At 47.1% G+C, this 23,116-nt stretch overlaps 1 protein-coding gene across 1 annotated transcript in view; it reads left to right on the top strand.

Annotated features, from left to right (window-relative positions):
- The window catches only part of LRIG1 (leucine rich repeats and immunoglobulin like domains 1), an 80,324-nt gene that overhangs the window by 32,369 nt on the left and 24,839 nt on the right, over window positions 1-23,116 (top strand). The window contains exons 3-4 of the mRNA XM_088528307.1: window positions 4,666-4,740; window positions 22,129-22,266. Of these exons, the coding sequence (XP_088384433.1) occupies window positions 4,666-4,740; window positions 22,129-22,266 (213 nt within the window). The remainder of the gene's footprint in view (window positions 1-4,665; window positions 4,741-22,128; window positions 22,267-23,116) is intronic.

The following is a 23,116-nucleotide window of genomic DNA, read 5'->3' as shown; positions in this document are numbered from 1 at the left end:
AGCTTCCCAGGACAGCGCATTCCCTTAGCCAGTGTGGATCAGCAGAACTGACTTGTTTACGTGTTTTTCATACTCCACCTGTACTGCTTATTATTATTTTCAAACCAGTCAATTTCAGAACACAACATCCCAATGGAAACAGCCCAGCTGCTAGTGGAAATCACTGGCATTTGCCTCCCTCTCCATCTTGTGCAATCCTCTGAGGGAGCCGTTCAGCTAACACACCTGAACATACACACAAAGCTCCTTGCTGAAAGGATAACCCTGGAGCAAGGCAGAACAGCCTGGATCGTGATATCTGATGCCAACCTAGCCCAGGTCTCCCAGGAAACAAAGGTGTAGTGTAGTGGATAACAAAGCACTTAACTGTGTCTCCTCCTTTCTTAGACATTTGTACTGCTCTTGGAACTGGAGCAAGTTTTTGTTTGAAGCCTGCTAGGAGAGCCTAAAATTACAAACTTTCTTTCGGTTTGGTGGGGAAAGAGAGAGAGATAATGGAGATTTGAGTAACTGTTCTAGATTGCCTCTTCTGCACTTTTGGTAAAAGCAAATTCTGTTTTGGGGAATCACAGGATTTCTGGACTCCGGATGTGCGTAAACACTCAGCAGTTCATGTCCATCGAGCTGTTGCGCTTGTCAGCTTTTTCACAGGGATTCCCAAAGTTCTGATTTTGGGCTTTGAAAAGTGAAAGCGACTGAAATTGAAAGCGGTGGGTTGAGGTAACGAGCGCTCATTTGAATGCTGAATCGCTGGCATACTTGAGGTTTGGGCTCTGTTTGAAGAGCTACTGATGCCTCATGGGAAACTGAGAAAACATTTCCCTTCCGAAACAATGCGGTGCTCTGTGCGCAGCGCTCGTTTGCTCTTGTCCTCTGTCTGGTTTCATTAAGTGTTGGCTCTGGGGATTGTGGAGGGGCCGGGTTCTGTGACCCTTGAATAGGCAAGGCGGTTTGCTACAGTGGGGCTTCTGCCTGACCGGTGTCTGCAGAACTGGACCCTGGGGATTAATAAGCTCTCTCTCCACCTGCCTGGTCTCCCATGGTTCCCCCGCTTACGACTGAGTATAGCTTACTTACTAGGGAACATGTTTTAATGAGGAGTTTGCATCGGGAGCGACTGCAGCTCTCTGGCATATGTTCATATTCACCTTAGCAGTGAAGAAGGGGAGAGAAAGGTGATGCAGGTGAGCAAAATGCTTCCTACAGGATCTGTTTGCTCAACTGTTCTTTAAACTGTGGAAAGCCTTAAATTGCCCTGTGCTTAGGGAACAGAATCACCGCTCTGATCCCGTGAGCCTGTAGAGTTACCCTGACACGTCTGTGGCTTAGCAAGAGCTTTTCTTTGTGGAAGTGCCTGAGGGCACGCAGCTTTGGGGAGCCAGGATTGGGAAGGTTTTGTTGGCGTCCGACTGTGTGGGTAGCGGGCTCCCTTGTGCTGCAGCATCGAGAGGATGGGCTCCACGCTGAGCAGGTAACTTAAAAAGATGCGAGGGGAATTAAGTAATGCAGCCCGCAAAGTAATGGTGCAGATAAGAACTGCTTGCTGAATTAGAAAAGCAGGCTTAGGGGAAAGGGAAGCAGAGAAATGAGTAGGAGGGGAGGCGAGAAGTCAGAAATGGGAGGCTGAAGGAATCAGAGGTCTGGAGTGGAGCCTGGAAGGCAGCCGCTGGAAAGCATGAAGGAGAAGCTCTATTAAAAGCCCTATCTACCAATCTTGGTTGCTTTTGAATAACAGCTAAACCACAGACCACTGAAATAAACTGTATCTCACAGAGCGAACCACATCTGTACTGCCAGAGCATCTCCTTTCTGAGTTGTTTTTTTTCTTAAGCACTCTACAAACATTCATGAAATAAGCATCATGCTGTGGCATGTCTGGAGAGCAAGTCAGTGTTTTTCTGTGCGCACTGCGCTGGGCAAACCCAGGCACCCTCAGGGAAAGAGATTGCCCCAAATATAATAGATGCATTGATAAGACCTGAAACCTCCCGTGATGCTCCAAACATTGAGCCTGCGCCTGCGGTTCCTAGGCCTTTCAGAAGGGGCTCAGAGCTCTCTGTAGGTCTCTGTATGTGCATAATTAGCTCAATGTATTTTGAAAACCTTTGTTTTCCCTTGATTTTTAAGAAGGTGTCTCAAAAACAAAAGATTTCATCTTTATAGCTTTTGATGCTTCTGTTTTGGATTATGAAGATGGTAATAATTGCCCTGTTTACTCTCCATTTTTATCTCATTTTTATCTTCCCTTGTGTTTAGTGTATTTCCCCCTTTTTTTAAAGCAAAGCTTTCACCTAAGTTTAGGTCTGGGTGGGATGAAATGTGGTAGCACGAAGCAACATGAAAGCCCCCGGCCACACATGATTGAATGTGTCAGTCCCTTACAAAGGGAGCCCTTCTCTTGCTGCCCACAGCTTTCTGGGTAGGTTGTCCACCAGTTTTGTGCTTGTTCCTACAAAAGGCACAATGGGGAGTTTTTCAGGTGACAGCAGAGCTCTGAAATAGTTGTGCTGCTGAAGCCCCTTATGGGAAGGACCTAAGTGTGGCATTACTTACCGTCTTCAGGAGAGCTAGACTCTCTCTCGCATCCATTTTGTTGTTGCCTCTAAGGACCATCCCAATCCCAGGATGTCTCCACTCTGTCACCTGGACTGAAAGGATGGGGGGGGTTCCGCTCTGGGTAGGCCCTGTTGTCCTTTCTGGGGTTGTCCTGGGTCAAACAGATCATGGGACCCATGAGTGATGGTTGCACCACTCTCCTCTTTTCCAAGCTCATTCTACAAAGAAGTAGTAATTGTGCTAAAAACCCTCCCCAAACAACTCGCCTTTTATTTTCTAAAGTGCCTTTCACTGAAAGCCCTGGAGAGCTCTGCTATTTTTGAGCAGGCTCCATTTCAGCTTGACACCAGCCTGGTAACTTGGCCGTAAATATTTTATATGGGTGGCCCCCCTCTTTCTCCCCTCTGTTACCATCCAGAGGCAGCAGATTTGTGTCCTCAGAGGGCAGGGCAAGGGAGGAGAAAGACAGAAATTTAAAATTTCCTGAGCTAGAAGTCTGGTGGTTTGGGTTTTTTTTGCTTCTTTTTTTCATATTTTGTTCCTTTACATGTGGGAGGGGATTGATGAGAGGGAAATCCCAGGCAAATACACAGCTTGGCCTTCTCTACCCTATCAGCAATGGGGGTCTGTGAGCCAAGAGAGAAAAGGAGGTGGGAAAACAGCTTCTGCCTCTGCTGTTTTGCTGGGGAAGAGCTGATGGGACAGCAGCAATAAGCGACAATCGCGTTTATGTCAGAAGGGTTTGAACACTTGTTAGACGCTGAGGAAGGGCTGGAGGAAGGTGACCCCGACTCTCCCTCCTCTCCTGTGCTTTTCAACGAGATGTGGGGTTGGATGACAATTAAAATATGGCACATACGTCTTTCCATGCTCTTTCCAGCTCCCTTTGTACCTGTGAAAGCTCTAGCCCTTCCTCTAATATGAGCAGCAGTGAGCTTTTAGCTGCAGCGTTGAGCTCCTTGCTGAATCCCAATGCGTCTGGCGCTTCTCCCTTACATTTGAAGTATGGATACGATGTTAGAGGCAGAGCTGAGGTGGAGGGAAGCTTTTATCCCCTCAGGGCCTGGAACTCTGCGTGAAATCAAATCTCTCACCCGCTCTCCGAGGAGTCAGAGGAAGTTCTGGGATGGATGTGTCGCTCCCCTTATCCCACTGGTCAAAAATATTTTAAAGATCGGGGGGAACAAAAACCAAAAGCTAAAATGGAGGGTTGTCACAACTTGTGCTTGTAGCTTAGCACTTGCAGCTTCCCCGGGCTCCTTTACCAGTTATGAGATGCTCTGCTTCTCGCCCCCTGCTTGGAAGATACTGCAGGGCTCCCCCTCTTCCTGGGGCTGGGAAGCCTCGGGCAGTAAAGCGAGATGCTATGGCCGAGGGCCTGGATACTTTCCCGGATGCCCTTGCAAGGCGCCCTGGAAGGGAAGCGTTCCCTGGGTACCAGACCCCTCTGGCCTCCCGTTTTGCTGCCACGCTGTGGGGCAGAGCTCGATGCGGGCAGTGGTGGTCAGGGCCAGGGGGAACCCGGCGAGGTGGGAGCCACGTTCTGCCTCACCAAGGGCTGATCTCTGTGGCCGGGGGCTGCTCTGGTGCTGCCCCTCGCTCGGCTTGGCAGGGCCTGGGCTTTAATTGCTTCAATGTGTGGCGGCGGGGGAAAGTGGCGGCATGGCGAAGAAATTAGGTAATTTTCAAGCAGCCAGACAAGCGCCTGTTACAGTAATTAATTGACTAATTCGACATACAAACAAGGGTCTTTTAAACCAAGGAAGAGCCCGTCACAGGGCACGGATCTGTTTTCAGTCAGAAAAACACTTCAAACATTAGGCCATTGAGGGGGGGTGTTTTTGTGGTGGCTGGGCTGGGGCTTCCGAGAGGAAGACACTTTTGTGACTGACTTTGTGAGCTGTCATAGGAATAGTTATGGTGGCTCTCGTCTGAAATAAAGTGTAAGGCCTGGGCTGGGAGCAAGAGGCGAGCCTGGGGGGAAGGTGCAACAAAACCCCTTGAGAGGGAGAGCTCTGCCAAGGCATGAGGGCTCCAGGTGAGTCGATGCGGGCAGACAACGAGCCACGTGTTTCTTTGCTCTAAATGCTGAATTTCTGCTCGTTGCAGGCGACTGAACAACAACGAGCTGACTGCCATCCCGTCACTGGGAGCTGCTGCTTCCAACGTCCTCGCCCTTCACCTGTGAGTTGCTCCAGCTTCCTTGCCTCTTTTTCCTTTGTTTCTCCTTTTTTTTTTTTTTTTTTTTTTTTTTTTTTTTTTTTTGCTTTCACTATCTGTTGTTTGTGGGGTAGATCTGACTTACTCGGGGAGAGTTTCGGGTGCGTCACACCCACTCCTGTTAGCTCGCTGATACCTTAATTAAGAAACACCTTCTGGAGCCCCGTGATTTATGTGAGATGGTTTGATAAACACTGCGTTGTTCTAACACAGTTTGTGAGAGCAAGGCGAAAGATAACACCTGAAAGCCAATTAGAAATCTGCAAACGCTAGAAGAGATCCTTTCTCTGATACTTAATTTCTGGAGTGATTCAGAAAGCCAACCACTCCATCTGTCAGCTCATCCAAGTGTGTAGAAATGCCTTCCACAGTCCCCAAAGCCATTTTTTTTGCAAATCTGGATTTGTGTTGGACTGGAATGGAGTGACTTAAACCCTGCTCAGGATTTAAACAAACATAACTGATACAATTTGTTCTTGAAAATCTGATCTTGGGTGCCCTGTGACTTTCTGACCTGTGCCCCAGCAGAACCCAGCAAAAATAATTGCAGTTGTTATTCAGGTGCAGGGTTCATTGGCTAGTGACCTGTCAAAGATAATTGCACTGGGCTTCCGTGCAGCCTTCAGGAACACCAGCATGGACAATTATGGATAATTATGAAATAAAACACCCTAGGAGAAATTCACAGTAAAGTCTATCAGGTGGTCACTGTTCCTGCTGCTGGAAGAATGCAGATATTCCTTTTCAGCTTTGGGTTTGTGTGTGTTTATTTTTTGTGGTTGCTCTCATTATTCCCATAAACATCTCATCCTTTGTCAAACTTCTGAAATTTTGCAGTCAGTGATAACTGGTGGCAGTTAATTCCACAGGTTAGTTATATTTTGAGTAAAAATACATTCATTTTCATTGTCTGCCTTTAGGTTTCCATCATTTTTTCATTCTTGTGCTGTTTAAGTGTATATAATTTTACCTTCTCTTTTTTGTTCTTTTTTATCCTTTCTTTTTAAAAGCCAGGAGAACTATTCATGACCTAGTCTTTCAGGAGGTTCATTCCAGACCTCTAACTATTTTTATAGCTGCCCTTTCAACTTAGAATTTTTTCTTTTGAGGAAGTGGCTAGTCATGGTTAGATGCGGGTGCAGGGGTGGCTTGTGTCTCAGGACATCAAGGTTAGACATTCCTAACTTTGGGAGTTTATTTACCTGCAAAAGAGCTAGACTTGAAGGCCTTGGGAATCTGCCACCAAAAGTCTCAGTTTGGGGTAATACTGAAGGGACTAGTGGCACAGAAATAGCTCTTGTATCAAACCTCTCAGTGTCTGAAGAGTACAGATTTCTGAAATTATTTTTGCATGTGTCTGCTTCTAATGCACACGGAGAAGGAATTTTGCTGAGGTATGCATGATGCCTCCCAAGTTCCTGGGAAAAGGAAGTGGTTATAGTTAATATGGATTCCAGCAACGTGCTGGGGCAGCTCAGGGGATGGTTTCCAGTGCGTGCGACCTTGCAGTGTCTGGCTAGGGGCAGGTGTCCTGTCCCTTCACAACTGCGCTGGATTTACCTCTTTGTGGTGGGTAATACCAGTATCCAGACCAGGGGATTGGTCCTGCAGGCCTTAAAAAGATTCTGAATTACTCTTGAAACAACCTTGATCCATTGACTAAAAATACCTTGCTATTACTTAAACCAAGGATGAAATAGAGTGAAATGAATTGGCACTGCTCCTGCTCTTCCATTAGGCAGTGTTAAAATATGCAAAGCAGAAGAAATCCTTCCCTGAGTTAACTCAGTTTAGGCACCTTAGGTTAAAATTGGCATCCATATCTCTCTCCTGGCATGAAATAAGTGTAGCTTTTCTTTGAGATATGGTGCCTTTGATCTGCTTCTTGGTTATACTGTGCCTAAAGACCTAGAGGTGCTGCTACGCTAGCCCCAGTTCTGGATCCAGTGAGTGTCTTCCAGTTAAATGGATAAATAACCACTTAATTTCCTGTGCTTAGGTGTAGCTGGTGTCTCGGCAGTTGCCAGACCTGCCGAATGTGTCGCACACAGTTGGTGTGAAACCAACTTGTTTGATTTCTAACACGCTTGAAGTCCGAGTCCGTGAGCAGGGGGCTGCTGGCTGCAGCGGCCCTCGTGTTCCTGCTTCCCCCCTTCAGCCAAGCATCTCTTCAGATGTCTCTCTCATGGCTGGAAAGCCTGCATAAAATTTACTGTCTAGGATACAGCTTTAGGCCCCCCAAATAGGCTTCCCTTTCTCGCAAAGTCTATAAACGACCTGAGTTTCAAAAGCCCCGTTGTTATTTTTGCTATTAATTTAGCCACTGGCAGAGGACCAAATTGCAAGAGCTTTGGCGTTTTATTTCTGAAATGAAATAAGTGGTTTGGAAAGGAGGAATAATGACTAGTGGAAGGCAGCAGATTTACTGTCCCTCTGAAATTTCAGAGGGTACAGAAGGAAGGGCAAGATACAAAGCCAAATGATAAAAGGACGGTGTTTTAAACAGACCTGCTTAGTATCACTTTCCAGAAACCTGTATTGCTTTCCTCAGCTGCTACACGTAAATAACTCAGGTGATAGGGGGATTTGTGAGGCTGCTGTCATACCTCTGCAAGAAAGGTCCCTGTTTCAGAGAATGCCACTGAATTTTGTTCTTTTTTTTCCCCCTGAATTTCCTTTTAATTTTTTCTGAGCGGTAAAAATAAAATGGAAGCATGTTTTTAACGTACCTGTTTTAATCAATATTGGTGAGTAACTCGCGTTGGAACAAAGTGCTGGGCAAGTAAGGCTTTCGTCATCGCTGGGAGTCCTTAAATCAACTGGACGGTTTCCTAAAAGATGGACCTTGCTTCCGTGGGGGTTTCCTGGGCTCGATCTGGGTGAGGCTGGCTGCCCCCGTGTGATGGTAGCAGTCAGGTTATACGATCGTGCTGGTTCCTCTGGCCTTCAAATCTGTGAAGTAGTAGCTGGGGAGGCTGCCAAACCAAACCCGGGGTGAAGGCCCATAATGAGGGCTGTGTACTGAGAAATTGGTTTATGTTTAAGTATATAGTGTTACTATGTGTTCTTACTGTTAAAGAAAAATAAATACGTTTCGGGTGGGTTTTTTTTTCAGTGTTTATAAGTGTGTGGAGTGTGTTTACCTCCAAAACCTCTCAAGTAGGTTTTGTGTATTGCATGTGGTTAAGCGTTTCCGAAGGGCCGTGAATGAATGATGGGAGCAATGGGTGTCTATTTGTCACTCAAAACAGCCCTTTGGAATGGGTTAATCCATCTCCATTCTTCCTGAAACAGGGAAAAGACTTTCTCCCCTTTTGGTGCAGTGGTTGTATTTAAGAGATCTGCCATAGAGTTAAAGCAGCATGAGTGGGGTTTTTAAATCAACTTGTCTGTTCTGGATTCCTTACTTTGGAGTCAAGGACGGGAAACTCCATCACCCCAAAATGTGCTTGACCCTGTGTGCGTGCAGCCTGTGGGCTGTTACATGCATGTAAGCACGTGTGAATTTGTTGGGGGGAGAATTCCCAAGGTTTACTGCAAATCTTTGGGTCTTTCAGGCTGCAGATGGATGCAAATATACCATATGTATGAAACATGCTATGTCTTAATATACTGCCATGAAGTATAATTCAGTTTAATTATTCCTTGAAGGGTCTGTTTTCCTTGCACGTTGAAAATGCTGCCAAAGTAGTTCATCTCAACAAGAGCAAACATAAGGGACTTAATAAAGCTTTTAATAGAACAGAAGGGAAGAATAATCTATGTACGGGTTACCAAATAAAGGCAGACATTAAATGCAAACATCTGTTAGCGCAAACAAAAGCCAGGAAATTCAGCGGGGAGGAGCTGAGACTGTGAATCTGGATTTATTCCGAAATTGCATCGGAGTAGCTGAGAGGAGACTCTTGCCTAAAATTCCCACAGCATTTGTAACTTAGCTGGAGCTCCTAAATTTGGACATCGGGGAGCTGATGGCAGGATGTTTTCACTGACATGCTCTTGGCTGAGGACTTCCCTTCCCAATGTTCTGCTGCAGCTCAAGAGTGTTAACTCTCTAGGCTCTTGAAAAGACTCTCTGCTCGGGGTTTTATTCCCTTCTGATGACGAAGGGGAAGATGGAGGAAGCAATTTATTTGCCGCAGAACTCAGTCTGTTTATGTGGATTTCTGACTAACCTGGATAGGAAATTGCTTTGCCTTGGTCTGGTGCTCCAGCTTTCCCACTTGAAGCCCAAGGTCAGACCAGGTGCAAGTTCAGACCGTACTTCTGGAACATTCCTGGAGGCGCCAGATTCTGTCCCAGACTCTTAGATCTAGAAGGACTGAGCACGGCTGGTGTCTAAGAGTCCTCCCCCCGTTTAGCAGATCTCCCCAGGTCATCTGCTCCAGCCTGGGCATTATGAACCAGATCCCTGTTCAGGTGGAGCAGTCAGTGGGGATCCGAATCTACCCAGGTCACAGGACGTACTGAGCTGCCCTCCTGCTGTGGGGCTTTGGCACTCAGGGTAAGCACAGCCGCAGGGTGACAGAGGTGGGGGGTAAGCACAGCCACGGGGTGTCAGAGAGAGGTGGGGGATAAGCACAGCCCGTGGGGTGATAGAGGTGGGGGATAAGCACAGCCATGGGGTGACAGAGGTGGCTGCAGCAGCGCGGACAGAGGTGGCCCCAGAGCAGCAGTTTCGTGCAGCGCCTGCTCCCCAGAGCCAGCACGGTGAATGGAGCAGTCTCTGTGCTGCACCCGTGGCCGGTAGGAATTGAGGAAGTTAACAGATTAAGCACTTTAAAATAATGTAACTCTTAAGCCTCCACTGTGTAGGAACAAAGGGGATGCTGACCCACGGTACTTGGCTGTCTATTAGCAACAACCAAAGCTGTCTGAGATGCCCTGGCCCCATGATCTTGCTCTGAATAAGCATGGATGACAAGGAAATCAGAATGAGGATTTTTGGAGCAAAAGAGTGTGAAATAGGATTAGCTGATTCACAGAGGATGCAGTGACACTCTGCAGTGTATTTACGGGGGGAAGCGAAATCAATAGGACTGCTCTGCTGCCAAACTGAGCATAAAAGTCTCTGGAAGAAAATCAATCTTCTTTACAGGCTCATTAATGTAAAGATCAATTCACATTAAACTGTAATTAAACAGAAAGGGCTAATAGGAGAAGGGTAAGTGATCTACTGTGCCACAGGCAAAATGTATCATGTAAAACCTGAAAACTAAATACATGTAGAGTTGGGAGGGGCAGGGAACGTACGTGATTTGTTTGAAATGAGTGCTGGGTTCACATGCTTATTGGGGCACCCTGGTGATCGGGAGGGAAGTCCTGTATGTATCCCATGGGATCACGGATGTCAGACTGGCTGTAATCTTTGGCCTGCAGTTCCTGCATTAGGAGCGATGCTTTTGTTTGACCTCCGTGATCTTTTAGAGAGTTCTCTGAAGTGCTGGGGATTTCACTAAATTTCTGATTAAATTACTCTCACCATTAAGTGACCCTTGTTTCTTGTCTGACTTCAGCTTTTGTTTTCATTGGGGCTCATTGCACCTTTGAACTGGATTAAAGCATGGAGCAGTCTTGGAGATCTCTAACACGGCAGAGTCGGGATCATCCTCTTGCTCCTCGTCCTGCAGCGGTTGTCTCGCGCTTCCTTGCAGAGTGCATGGAGAGCGGTGGCGATTTTAGCGCTCTTCACACTGCTGCTCGCTGCTCCTGTCAAATGCAGCTTGCAGGGCCTGGGCCCATTTGATTCTTTGATCTCGTGTTTTGCTTCGCCCCGGAGGCTCTGCCTCGCTCCTGCTGTGCCGCTTGCCCGCGGGGCCGTGCGGAGGCTGCTCGTGGGGGCTGAGCCGGAGCTGCGGTGAGACGCGTGAGTCCAGTTCCACTCGGTGCTTGGCGTGAAGGTGGTGGAGATGGGCTGGGCACAGGAGAGCTACAGGCTGAATCCTGGCTGCCACGGCCTCTCTGGGCAACCCTGCGTAGAGCCAAGAGCTTCAAACCGCTGCCTTTTCCCTCTTGGTAGAGCGCAGCTGCCGGTGAGACCGACTCAGACCTGCTGTGTGAACTCACAGCGTTTTCCTGACTAGGCTGGAGCCTAAGCCTCTGTGTAGGCGGTGTTGATAGTCAGGAAGTTGGGGCTCAGCTGAAGGATTGAGGGCTGAGCTAACACAACAGCAGAGATGTAGCCTAGGAACCCAGTCATGGCCCGGGATCCTGCTGTGCTAATTGCTGTACAAACACAACAACTGCCCTGACCCCGCGGGACTTAGTCTGCAAGTCATCCTTGCTGGAGTAAAATAAGAATGAGCTAATAATTAGAAATGAGGATGATACTCTGCTAATTCCATGTGGGTCACGGCAAGCAGTTCTGTGCTCCTGAGCACAAAGCAGAGATGAGTCAGGCGCAGCCGCGCGCAGGGTCGGGCTCGGTCAGCAGGACGCTGCTCCCGCCGCGGCGCAGAGCGACTCGTGCACAGAAAGTTTGTCCAGGAAAGAAGTGCTAAAGCAGGTGGAGATTGAGACCCACCCTGGCCTGCGCTTGCATCAGTTCTGCTTTGGGCTCGTGCCCACAGGGGCCGGTTCTCCGGGGTTTATTTGGGCAGCCCTCCTCAGTGCGGGAAGGGGGAGTTGCTTCCTGAGGATTTGGTCCACGCTATGGGCTATGCTGCTCAGCTGCTATTTTTGAATGTGGGTATAGCAGCGTGAAAAGGTGACCAGCAAGGATGTTGGCAGTCGGGCTATTTAGCATGCAAGCAACGCGCAGGCATAACATAATATATTCTTAAACCCACCTCTCCTGTTTGTTTTGCTCAGAGTTCACAGTGAGGCTCTGGTGTGTAAAGTCTGCTAGTTAGTGAGGCCAAAGACTGCAAAAGCCTTTCCCAGTGGAGGAAATTCTCATTAATCACCAGCTCCCAAGCACCAGAAGAGACACTGTTTTGACTTTTCATTCGGGTTGCTGGAATGATTCTAATCACTCGCATATCCTCTTTGAGCTTTCAAATATAATGCGAGTGCATGGAAATGGCAAAGGATCTGAGGCTCTTCCAGGGAAATGAGTAATCCTTTCTTTTAGAAAAGCAGCAGCAGTGAAACACGTCGTCCTCAGACTCAACAAAAGAGCGTCAGAAAGCAAGCTGGGCACGTACCGAGCAGTGTAAAAACTGGCTAGAGGTAAAAAAGGATACAGTGAAAATTGGTGGCAGTTCTTGGAATACTAAATACCCCTTGAGGCTATTTCATTATGTCTATTCTTGTGAGAATAACCTTCTCCTACAGCAAGGGAGTTTTCTGGAGCTGGATTAAGTCTGATCTGAACTTGGTGTGTTGCTTTGCAGGGCATGTTAGCTTAGTCTTGCCCTGGAGGAAGAAAAGGACATGAGCAGAGCACAAGACTAGGAATGGAGAGTCTTGAACAGTGTTTTTTGAGTGTTTCATGTTCTAAACCTAAAATCAAGTAAATTTGTGTGCTCTGGGATGCACAGTGTGCAGGCTGCTTTCCAGCCCTCATCCCTTGCAGATCACATCTAGATTAGCAGTGAGGGTCATTTGCGACCATGATCTTTTTCTAAGGTCAATATGAAAAATAGCATCTTATTTGAGCCTTATAATCGCCCAAAGTTACTACTATTAATATATTTGGTAGGTTGCCTGTCCCATTTGATGGCGTATGGCAGATAAACCACGTGTCTGTAACGGCAATTTCTTTGTTAATCTTCACAGGTTGAACAGATTTCAAATGCAAATAACTTGCTGAGTTAAGCTAAAACTTTTTTCTTATATTGGAGTTTCCTGCCCAAGTAACTGTAATTTAGGTTTCTCTGAGGTCAGTAAAAGAATAGTCACAGTTGCAATGAGAGCAAGTTAAAGTGACTGTCAGTAGGATTCTCTGTCCATTTGTTTTCTTCTGCTCTCACAAAACTTTGGTGCAGTTTTGTGAGAAAATTGCACAAAATTAGGAAACTGAGAATGAGTTACTATTGCCATGCTTAAGATTGCTCAGTGAGGCGTCGTCACCAGGCCCCAAGTTATCCTGGTCCTTGGAGAGAGACAGAAAACCTCGTAACTTGCAGGCCCTGCTCGAGTGTAGTCTATTCCTTTCCCACCAGGACCTGCCAGCAGATGCTTAGGGAACAGCAAGAGCAGGGATCTGGGTAGAATTATGCTTTTTAAAGCATGGTGCCATAAGCATTTTCAAAATCTCTCCATTACCTTCATTACCTTGTTTACCTTCATGCATCCTGGAAGGCCTGAGAACAGGCAGTGTCTTTTTGCTGCTCTGCATGTAACAAGGTGAAAACTGTTTCAGCAGAGGTGTCAAAAATGAATCCAGCCCATGTGGTTCAAAGCCCAGTGAGTAAAAACATCAGTTTTACCATTTACTTTCTGCTCTGTACAATGTTTAGCACTTCCATCACTGCTTCCACTGACAGCACTAGAAATAGTGCCTAATTCAGGGTAAAGCAATACTAGTGTAAACAGCATTCACTAAAATGTGATTCTGGCATGTCTAATTTGGAAAAGGTTAGCAAATAATCGCTACAAAACTCACTTTTAACAAAATAAAAGCTGACTATACACCAAATTTTCTGCTTTTAAGCCACATTAAATTCCCCAAGTAATTGCAAAGGTGAATAACAGACATCACGCTGAGTGTTACAATCTTATGTTAAAACAGCCCTGTTGGAGGGAGGCAGGGTGGAAAATCTGAATGCCAGTTATTAAGGGAGATGAGAAAATGATCCGTCATCATCTTTGTATGAAACGATCACTTAAGAGACCATCCTCCCTTCCACGTGTTTGCATAACCCCTGCTTGGTAGCAGGAGTTGCACATGGATATTGATTGGGAGAAAGTGGTTGGGCGAGAACATGTTCTGCCTGTCAAACCATTTAATGTTCAATTGCACATCAGGGAAAATAGCAAAGGCAGCAGGAAAACGAAGCAAGAGCGCTGGGATGTACAAGTGGGAAGACAACTATTTTAGAGGTAGAAGGTCTGAATGGGGGAAAATAAGTTGTGGGCAGGAGGTTGGGGGGAATTCAGGGCAGATGGCAAAATAGAATCTGTAAATGGCTTGTTGTTTTTAGGCTTAAAATACCTTTTGCCAGCCAATCCATATACTACCAATCCCACATGGTGTAGGAATGATTGCCGAGGGAAGGGATGATTAGCATAAATAGGAACTGTGTACTGGATTTTCAGTAATTTTCCTAAGTACCTGGAAAAGAAACCAGCTTTGGTCATTTCACTGGAGCGGTCGCTTTCCCCCAGGTTACGTTCTTGAAGCAGTCAGGCTGCTTCCTGCTCAAAGTAAGAGGAACTGAAGGAGCGAACCACCCTATTAGGGCCTGAAGAACTTACGGCATAGATGGTGGTAAATTCTTGCCGTGCATTTTACAAGACCTGCCCCAAGGAGTTCAGGAACAGATCGTCTTATGTCAGGTTGAGAGCACAGTAGCAGTTCTGCTTCAGAACTCAAGTTTTTGGGTCTTTTTGCAGTTTCCTGAAGCCATTCTTCCTACCTGAAGTAGATTACGAATAAAAGTGTCCAGACTTATGTATCAAGTCTATTTTCTCTAATAACCTGGTGTTGCTTTTCTACCCAGGAGTGATTCCCTCTTCCAGACCGGACAGTCTCAGCAGAGCAGAGCACAGTGGTACAGTCTGCCCAGGGGCCTGTTCCTGTTTTTGGGGCCTTGCTGACAAGACTGATAAGCCCTTTCAACAGAGCACAAGTGTGTGTCGTTTTGGAGCAGACTAACCAGGCAGCCTATCTATATTTCTGAAGTGTTAACAGGACCTTGACTGGTCAGTCGAAAATGTTGCTTCTGCAACTGCTTCTTCAAGAGTCTGCTGCAAGTTCCTTGAGTGTGTCTCATGGGCTGTTGGAGCGTAGGCAGGTGCTCAGTTATCTGTATATTGCCCCTTACTAATTTTCCCTCAGCCTTAGGTTAACAGAACTCTTGTACACTTAAATCCACCTGTTTTCACTGTCTTCCTGTGTAAGATGATGGGATAAGTGTATGTGTCACATCGTGGCATTCAGGCACAAGCAGGGTGTACTATCAAGGAGGCTGCTTGTAATTAGAGTTTGGATTAATGTCCCGGCATCACAGTCAGAGTCATTACATTTGGTTTGCACTTAAAAATTGCTTCTCTGCTTATGTATTTTCCCCTCCTCATGCCTGTGGGGAGGAAAAAAAAGCAAAACAAAGCCACCCACAAAACACATGCACTCACTAGGCTGTGGTGAATATTCTTTGCTTTGATCGTTTATTACACAAAGAAAATCTAAAATCGGCATCAGGATTTAAGGATAAAACTGCCTACATGCCTTGTCATCCTAGACGTAGACCCTCCTGGCTTTCAGTGAAAGTGCTGCTCTTGTTAACCAGAAGCACAAAACCCATGTGTGATGAGAGTGAAAGGAAGATGCTGGCTCCAACTTGGAGGTGGGACGTGGTAGCTGGCTTGGTCTCACTCTGGGTCTAGTTAAATTTGCATCTGGACTAGCTCTGAGTTGCAGTGACTACTTCTCTGTCACAGACCTGGCTCATCCTTGAAGCTGGTGCTTGCAGCAGTCTGGATCAGGAAACATGAGAAGATGGGGGATGAGCAGGGCAGTGGTTTGGGCTGAGAGCTGGAGTAGAAGGCTTTGGAAGACGTGCAAGATCAGCAGTTTTGTGAACGCTCTCTTATATTTCAGAAGCAGAGCTGATGATGCCCCGTGAGTTGGGCAGCTCTCCCTTGTGCCAGCCCTGGCCAACAAGCCCTGGTGCAACAAGATGGGCAGTCCCTGAGGAAGTGCCCTCTTCCCGAGGCGCAGCGCCAAGGCAGAGCCGGGAGCAGGGTCGGGCTCTGGTGCTGAGGTGGCAGAAGTTCCCGAAAGCTGCTCCTTGCATGGAGGCAGTGCTGGGCAGCGGGGTGTTCTTTGCATGGCCTTTTTAAAGAATCTGTGCCCTCTTGGAATATATGAAGTCCCCTGTGGAGCACTATCTTCACGAAACATTTAGCAGAAGAAAGCAGAAGATGACTTTGGTGCTCTTGGAACCACCCTGTTGCCGATGGGGGGACTGTGTCCATAACAGAGGCTGCCTTGTCTTCAGAAATCTCCGTTGGCTTTGATGTCGTAGCAGGTTGTGCAATCTGCCGAGCAGATAAGACAGCCTCTGTTTTAGAGATGTCTAATCCTGCCTGTCCCACATCTTGTGCTCCGCTAGTGGGACCGAACGCTGAAGGCTTCGGAAGTTGCCTGTTGCAAAGAGTTGCTGAAATCACGTGGTGGCAGGTCAAAAAATTCTAGTGTGAGTAAATGCAGCTCAAAATGGGGGAGGCATCGAGGCAGTGTCTTCTTTTAAAAGAAGTCACTTTTATCAGTGATGCTACCATATTATAAAGTCTGCAAGAGTCAGGAAGTTTGCATAAATGTTGCTAGTGCAGAAATACGTAGGGTCGTATGTCTGTGTGGATTTTTGGTTATCGTAGTCAAAGGCTTTGGGGCTGCCTTGTGGAAAGGCTCTAAGAGCTTTCCTGGCACAGACATAACTCCTGCTTGTGTTTGGACACCCAGCATCCAGGGATGCTCTGAGTCCATGCTCGGATCTCACGGGCTCTCAATGTGCAAGGCAGATGCGCTGCATCCTGTGGGGCCGCAGAGCAGCCCTTAACAGATGGTGTCTGCACAGGCCTTGAGTCACACCAGCCTCGCAGGAATAGCCTGGGTGAGTCCAGTGGAACTATTTGTGTGACTAACGGGGTGCTGGTGGGAGTGAGGAGTTCATGGCCCAGCCCTGGGTAGTGTCACTGGCTTGCAGGCAGCTGCTGCTCCGAGGTACCAGGGATGGATGAGCAAATCCCATCTACCCTCCTGCTTTCTGTCTGTAGTTGACCATAACCCTGGACAGGGACACTTTCTGGGTAGGATAAAGCTCTCCTCACTTTTTCTTTTTTAAAAAATCTTGTGCACCAGGCTGTGTATAGCAGTGAACAGTTCGCTTTGTGTATGTCCATCCTAAACCACCAACCCAGGGACAGAGCATAGCCTGGTGAAAGCAAGCGCCTTGAAATGCATCGGTTTTGAAGGTGATGCTCAGCAGATGGAGAAGTGTCTTTAGGCTTCCTGCTGTGTTTCAGCTCATTTGGAATAGCTCTGTTAGCCAGCTCTTGCTTTCCACTTGCACACGTTGCTTTTAAATGAAGCCTTGTAAAATGGTCGCGGATTTTGTCTGATGCTCCTCAGAACGGCCTTGTTCTGATGGGAAAGGGAAGATCCCAACATATGTCCCCGCAAATCTTTGGAAGTAAGTTGGATACATGTAAAACTTGTGTGGGATTTTTTTGTGGCTGTGACCCTAAAATGCGGTGACTGCTTGGGCTGCCACTGCTCCAGCCTTGTCTTGTGTGCAGCCGGCACCTGAACAAACAGAGCTGTATCTGCAGCAGCCCTGGGAATCTGCCAGAATTCCTTAGGGAAGGAGTGATTCAGAGCATCTGAGAAAAGTGGGGGCTGCTTCCATGCATCCTCCCTTCCTGCCCGGAGAATAACCCATGAGGCTTCACTTTGGAAGGAAAGTGGGGCTGGTCCCCTAGACAAATAGGGGGCATGTTCGGATGGAAATGTGCGTCCTTCGAATGGTAGGAAGTCTTGAGCCTCACAGATAGTCCTGGCTGGGCCAGCACGACAGCGCAGGGAATCAGGCGGCTAGCGGGGCTCTCATGGAGCAGTCGGGAAGCGCGGGGCCTTGGGCTCTTCAGGCAGTTCAGCCCTTAAGGGGATGGTCTCAGTCATGGAAGCAAAGGAGATACAGCAGAGGAATTTAGCTGGAGTAAAAGCCTTTGGAAGCACAATATTTTTAAATAAGAAGATGTTAAAACTGTGCAAAAAGTTCTGCATTGTTAAAATATGTGAACTTTGTATCGGAGCTGATGTGCAGTTCCTAAAAGTGTTTTCCTCTTTCCTCATTTCTGTATGTTAGTAGAGTCACCTAGGGCAGATCATCTATTACAGATTGTGGTACGGCTGGGGTCAGAATGAGCAGAAACTCCGTGCTGGTTGTCAATGTAAATGCAGACTCATCTTCCAGATAATTAGTTTTCTTTCCTCCTTGTTGGGGAAATGGCTCAGGCATTTCCTTCTGTTAGGAAACTATGTGGTTGTTTCTGTGTCATTTATGTATAGTGAGTGATGGACTAAAATCAGACAGCAGATGTTTCCATCTAAGGGGAAGAGTTTAGGGACCGATGTCTTGAATCTTTTTCAGTGTTTCTAGGAGGATCCGTTCTGCTCCTCTGAACTGAGGAGATGGAGAAGAACAAGGGCAGATATTTCCAAGCCTCGGTTAGTCACAGTATATCTCATCTCTCTCAAGTTACGATGCCTTTGATCCACCTTCTGGCCATGCCCCCTGTGCTTGGCCTGTCCCTGACATCAAACCTTGCGTGTCCTTCAGTAGCAGCCCCCCATAACTCTTTCTGACTCTAGCATTTGGTTTTTTTAGTGTCTTTCCCTGTTAGGAAATATTAATCAACCCTGAACTTTTTAATCTCTGTGCTTAGCTTTGTGGTCTCTCTCCTATGCTAATTTTGAAAACATGCTTGCATATTAATAGAGGTGTAGAGCCGTTCTCTTTTGAAGCACAGTTTTATTTTTGATGCCTATAACAGGTGCTGCTTTAATAGGTTTGCTGTATTAAGGCTTTCTTTTTTCTTCCTCGGCATGAGCCAAGCCAGCCCTGTAAACTGACACTGCGTGAAGGCCAAACACGGGACTCGTCCCTGCTCTCGCCCCGCTTCACACGCGGTGCTTGCAGACTCCGGCAGCTCCGCTCACTCCAAACCGGAGCGTTTTGCACCAACTGTGTCTAAATCGCTCCAGCCACAGCCCCTCGCACGTTCCCATCCGTGGCTCTGCTCGCTTGGATTTTCCGCTCTCCCCTTCCCAATGGGCAGCTGCTGCGGGGAAGCAAAGGGGGCTCGAGCACTAGAGGCCGGTTTGCACCACGCTCTGCATCCAGCTCGCACGAGTGGTTCGGAGCCGCGGCGGGGATTAAACCGATGAGCAGTTCTGCAGGGGCTGCGCTCACTGCAAGGAGGAAGGTGAATTCTTCTCCTATTAAGTGTAGTGGAAAATGTTTCACAGCCTGTTTATCGAACAAATATTCACAAAGGCGCTTCAAACTAGGAAACCCACCGGGATTAAAGTGTAACTTTACCTCTAAAACACAAGCTGAGATTCCTGGAAATGCTGCAAGCTTTTGAATTTGCGCCACCTGTTGTTTTCTTGCCACCCCCTTCAGCTCCCTCCCGCCTCAGAGCAAACCCAAACAGGCTCTGCTTCCCTGGAACATTTTGCTTGTTTTTCTGTCTTGGAGGAGCGGGCAGCGTGGCCTTGGGTCGGCAGAGGCTCATCCAAGGCTCCCGAAAGGCCGGTGGGACGAGAGCAACTTTGGCCAGAGCCTCCCATACTCATGAGCAAACCCAAACACACTCCGATGGGCTCCTTAGTCCCTAAGATTTATTCTTCACTTGAGCTACTTCTACTCCCAATCCTTACAGCCCTCAGTGAACGTGGCCTTGCAGCATGTCCTAGTCTGCTGTTACAATCCCCTGCAGATGGAGACACCAGAGGTAGAGAGAGGGGTTAAGTAACTTGCCCAAGGCGGATGAGTCAGTGCCAGAGCTGGGAATAGAAACTAAAAGACTTGGCTCCAACTCTTGGCTCTAATTGCTCAATCTCACATTGAGGCCTTGTCATCTTATACTCTTGAGGTAACACTGCTGAAACGAGACGGGGGAATTTGCTTCCAGGGATGTGATAGCAAAGGGAAGGGGGAGAGGAAAAGACACCTGGAGGCGCCCTGGTTGTGGGATCACCAGTAAGTTGTGCTTCAAAGCCTGATTCAGCAATTTGTGCTAAAATCCGATCCGTCACCTTTGAAGCCTGGGAAGATAAATTAAAGGAGCTAGTTGGTAAAAATCCAGCCCTTTTCCAGGGGCTGCTAAAGGAAAGGGATAAAGTCATGATGTCACTTTTCTTTGCTCTGTAAAGCAGCCGTGTGATTCAATTGGTAACAGAAGGAGCCAGGCTGAAAGGATCCAAGGAAAACCAGGAAGGGTTAAATCGCATTTCAGCCCTTACTGAAGGGATGAAAAACAAAACGCACTTGAGCGAGTGGAAGGTTTGAGCATGGCGTATTCCTGCCGCGTGCTGCGCATGGGAGAAGTCAGCAGGGCTGGTTGGGTTTGAACGCAGCGCGCTGAGAGGGTGCAGTGCTTTGCAGCAAACCGCCTGACATTCCCCAGCTGGGGATGGCGTTTGGAGCTGAGAGCTGCATTTGGAGTCAGCCCATGTTTGAAGGAGACGGGGAGAGGGAGGAAAAGAAAAAAAGCCTCATTTTTTCCTGTGTGAAATACTGCATCCATCTCATCTGCCAGCTGTAGCACAAGAAAAGCAAGAGGCGAATGGACAGGAGTCACCTGGAAACTGCGAACGCGGCTCAAACAAGATTTCTTTCCTGCTCTTTTCTTCCCTTCTTAAACTCCGTCCTTCGGGAAGGGCTGGGAGATCTGGCAGGCAGGCAGACTGGATATATGTTGAGCAACTAAAGCGCAGAAATACTAATACTCAAAAGAAAAAAAAATTGGCTTCTGAAGAGCACTTTGTGTCCAAACTCACTCTGAGCTCTCCCTCCTATACCGGCTTAGCTGCCCTGTGCAGGAATTGTCAGGTAATTTGTAGATCCTTGATGTTCATGTGTACAAGTCTTCATTTCCTGTTAATTTACAGCCAGATTCATCCGAGCCACAGCAGCCTCGATGAGATCAGAGCTGAAGTGGCAGCCCCGCTGCAGCAGAGCTCCAGGAACCCCACGCCTGGGCTTTGCTCTTGCTTAGGCAGCCGCAGAGGCGCTTTCCTGCACCAGGGCCTCGCACCCTCTCGTTTAATGGACTCTGTTACTTCAGAGAGGGAGTTAATTGTTAGTAAATTCAGCAAGTTCCAACTTTTCAGAATGAATTTATGTGAAAGAAACTACTCCTGCGAAAAATCAATCTCTTCTCTCTCATATGTTTAATTTATGGAGGTCTCAGGACTCTGGGTGTAGTGAGTTTTCCTGTATTTTGCTCAGTCTATTAACCTAAGTTCACGAGAGCTCTGTGCAATGGATGTGGAATTACAGTCTTGGTTCCGAGCTATAAATGAATATTGGTCACCTGGCTGGTAGCCACGTCGCTGCCTTCGCGCTGCCGCTGGTTGTTCGAGACGGTTCTCGTCTCAACCCTCTCTGCTCTCCCTTCTTATTCAGCAAGTTCTCAAGTGTCTGGTGAGTGTCTCTCTTTGGAGTGCCTCAGTCCCAGCCTTGCCAGCAAGATCAGTGACTGCTCTAAATTCACAGCAGGCATCTGCTTTCCTCCTTGTGCTGTGCACAGTGTACTGCTTTAATTGGTTACTGTTCTCTCTACTGCTTTTGGCAAAAAAGGAGTCAGAGGAAAGAGCTCTGGGGATTTTCAGCAAGACTTTGTTGGGTGCAGATAGATAGATACTGTAGGTGTTCAGCTGTTGGAGAGCCGAGGATATCTTGAGAGCAGCTTGAGCTTTCCTCTCAAGGAAAATCATGGATTGAGCCCTCCAGGAGGGTGCTGATAAGGCAGCAGACTCGTTACAGGGTCTCATCCTGCAGTCAGTGCTCAGGCAGGGACCTACAGAGCTGTCCTGCTCGCACTGTGGGACAAAGGGAGCAAAACATGGGGAAACATTTGCAAGAACAAACCCTCTAACAGTATTTCTGTGTATTGCAAGTCTTTGTAATGTGGTCCAAAGTTGGGAGTTCTCAGAAGAATCTTGGAAATTAAGGATGCAACGCTCGGTAATTTTTCTTGAGATAATATTTGCTTATCTATTTTCTGCAGTTGGCTCTGAAAATCCCAACTTCTGTGTAAAACTTCGGCAGTTTGCTTAAATCATTGATCCGCACTTCTTCCTTGCAGGCTGAGAAACTTCTGGAAGTACAGGCTTGTAGGGGTTCAAGCCCAAATTGCCAAAAGAAAAACTCATTAGTTCGGCGGAAGGGATTTGATTTTGATTTTGTATGTCAAATCAAAAAAAAAAAAAAAAAAAAAAGGTCCAAAAGCCTGAAAATGTCTTTGACCTCATCTCTCTGGCCATAGGAACAACCCGGGCACTAGGGAAGATACTTTGTGGGGAGATGGGTTCTCCTAGGACAGCGGTTAAAGAAGTAACATGAACCTGCAGCGTGGCCAGCCCATGGGCCTGCTGTAGCCTCAGATATTCTATTTATTTATTTTATTTTTGTTAGGAGCACTAAATTGTCTCCATTTCCCCCCTGCCTGCTTCAGGCATCACAACAGGATCCGCAGCATTGAAGCAAGTCAGCTGAAGCCCTACGTTGCCCTGGAAACGTTGGACCTGAGTTTCAATGACATCACGGAAATCCGAAACGGCTGCTTTCCGCAGGGACTTCACATAAAGGAGCTGTGAGTTTTTCTTGCTGGGAACAGCTTTTGTTGAGTTACCACAGCAGAGAAAAGGGCCTCAAACCGTGTTTAGAGGAAGAAGAGGGAATGAAAATATATGAGGTTATCTAGCAGGTTTTTAAATGCAAAGGAGAATTAGAAGGTAGCATGTTATCCCTACTGTTTTGGGTTATTAATTAAACTTCCATCTTTTTGATTTCTGTAAATATGTTGTATAGGAACCTATACAGTGACAAAGAAAAGGTATAAAGTATCCGTTTAGTGTGGGGGTTTCTTTGTAGCTGAAAACCTAGAAGCCCGAAGAACAATGTGCAGCAAGGTTGCAGCTCTTCTCCAGGGCAAAATGTATATGCTACTTCCCAGATTAGCCCATGTGCCTCTGGAAGAGGGGAGGGGAAATGACTATGTCAGCATTAAAGTAGTTATTGAATGCTAAGAAGAGAATTCCCTCATTGATTATATGGGGACTAAATCAGGGGATAAATAGAGTAGCACTATTCCGATCCAGCTATTTGCCTATACCAGGAAACAGAAAATAATCAGCATTTTAGGCAATTTCTAAAATCTACAGGCAAATCATCTGCTTGCAATAATGTTTGTACCAAAGTTTCTGCTCCTGGTTGTAAGAGGACGCGAGAGACGTGTGTTGGGACTGATGTCTGCCTGTTGTGCTGTAAGAACTGCCTCCAAATAAGAGCCCTAGGACAGATGCTGAGGGAAAAGTCTAAGAAACAGGGAATGAGTAGAGTCATGCGGGGCTGGAATAGTCTCCAGCTTCTGGCTTCAGCTCCAAATTCCCTTACAGAAGTCAGAGGGTATCAAGGAGTTCTCAGGAAGCCCACAGCACTTT

This window comes from Tinamus guttatus, unplaced genomic scaffold, assembly GCF_059628265.1.
Source record: "Tinamus guttatus ecotype Peru unplaced genomic scaffold, ASM5962826v1 Tinamus_guttatus_pri_ptg000307l, whole genome shotgun sequence".
Classification (NCBI taxonomy): Eukaryota; Metazoa; Chordata; class Aves; order Tinamiformes; family Tinamidae; genus Tinamus; species Tinamus guttatus.
The sequence above is the reverse complement of the archived record's forward strand: the minus strand, read 5'-3'. Positions and strand labels throughout refer to the sequence as shown.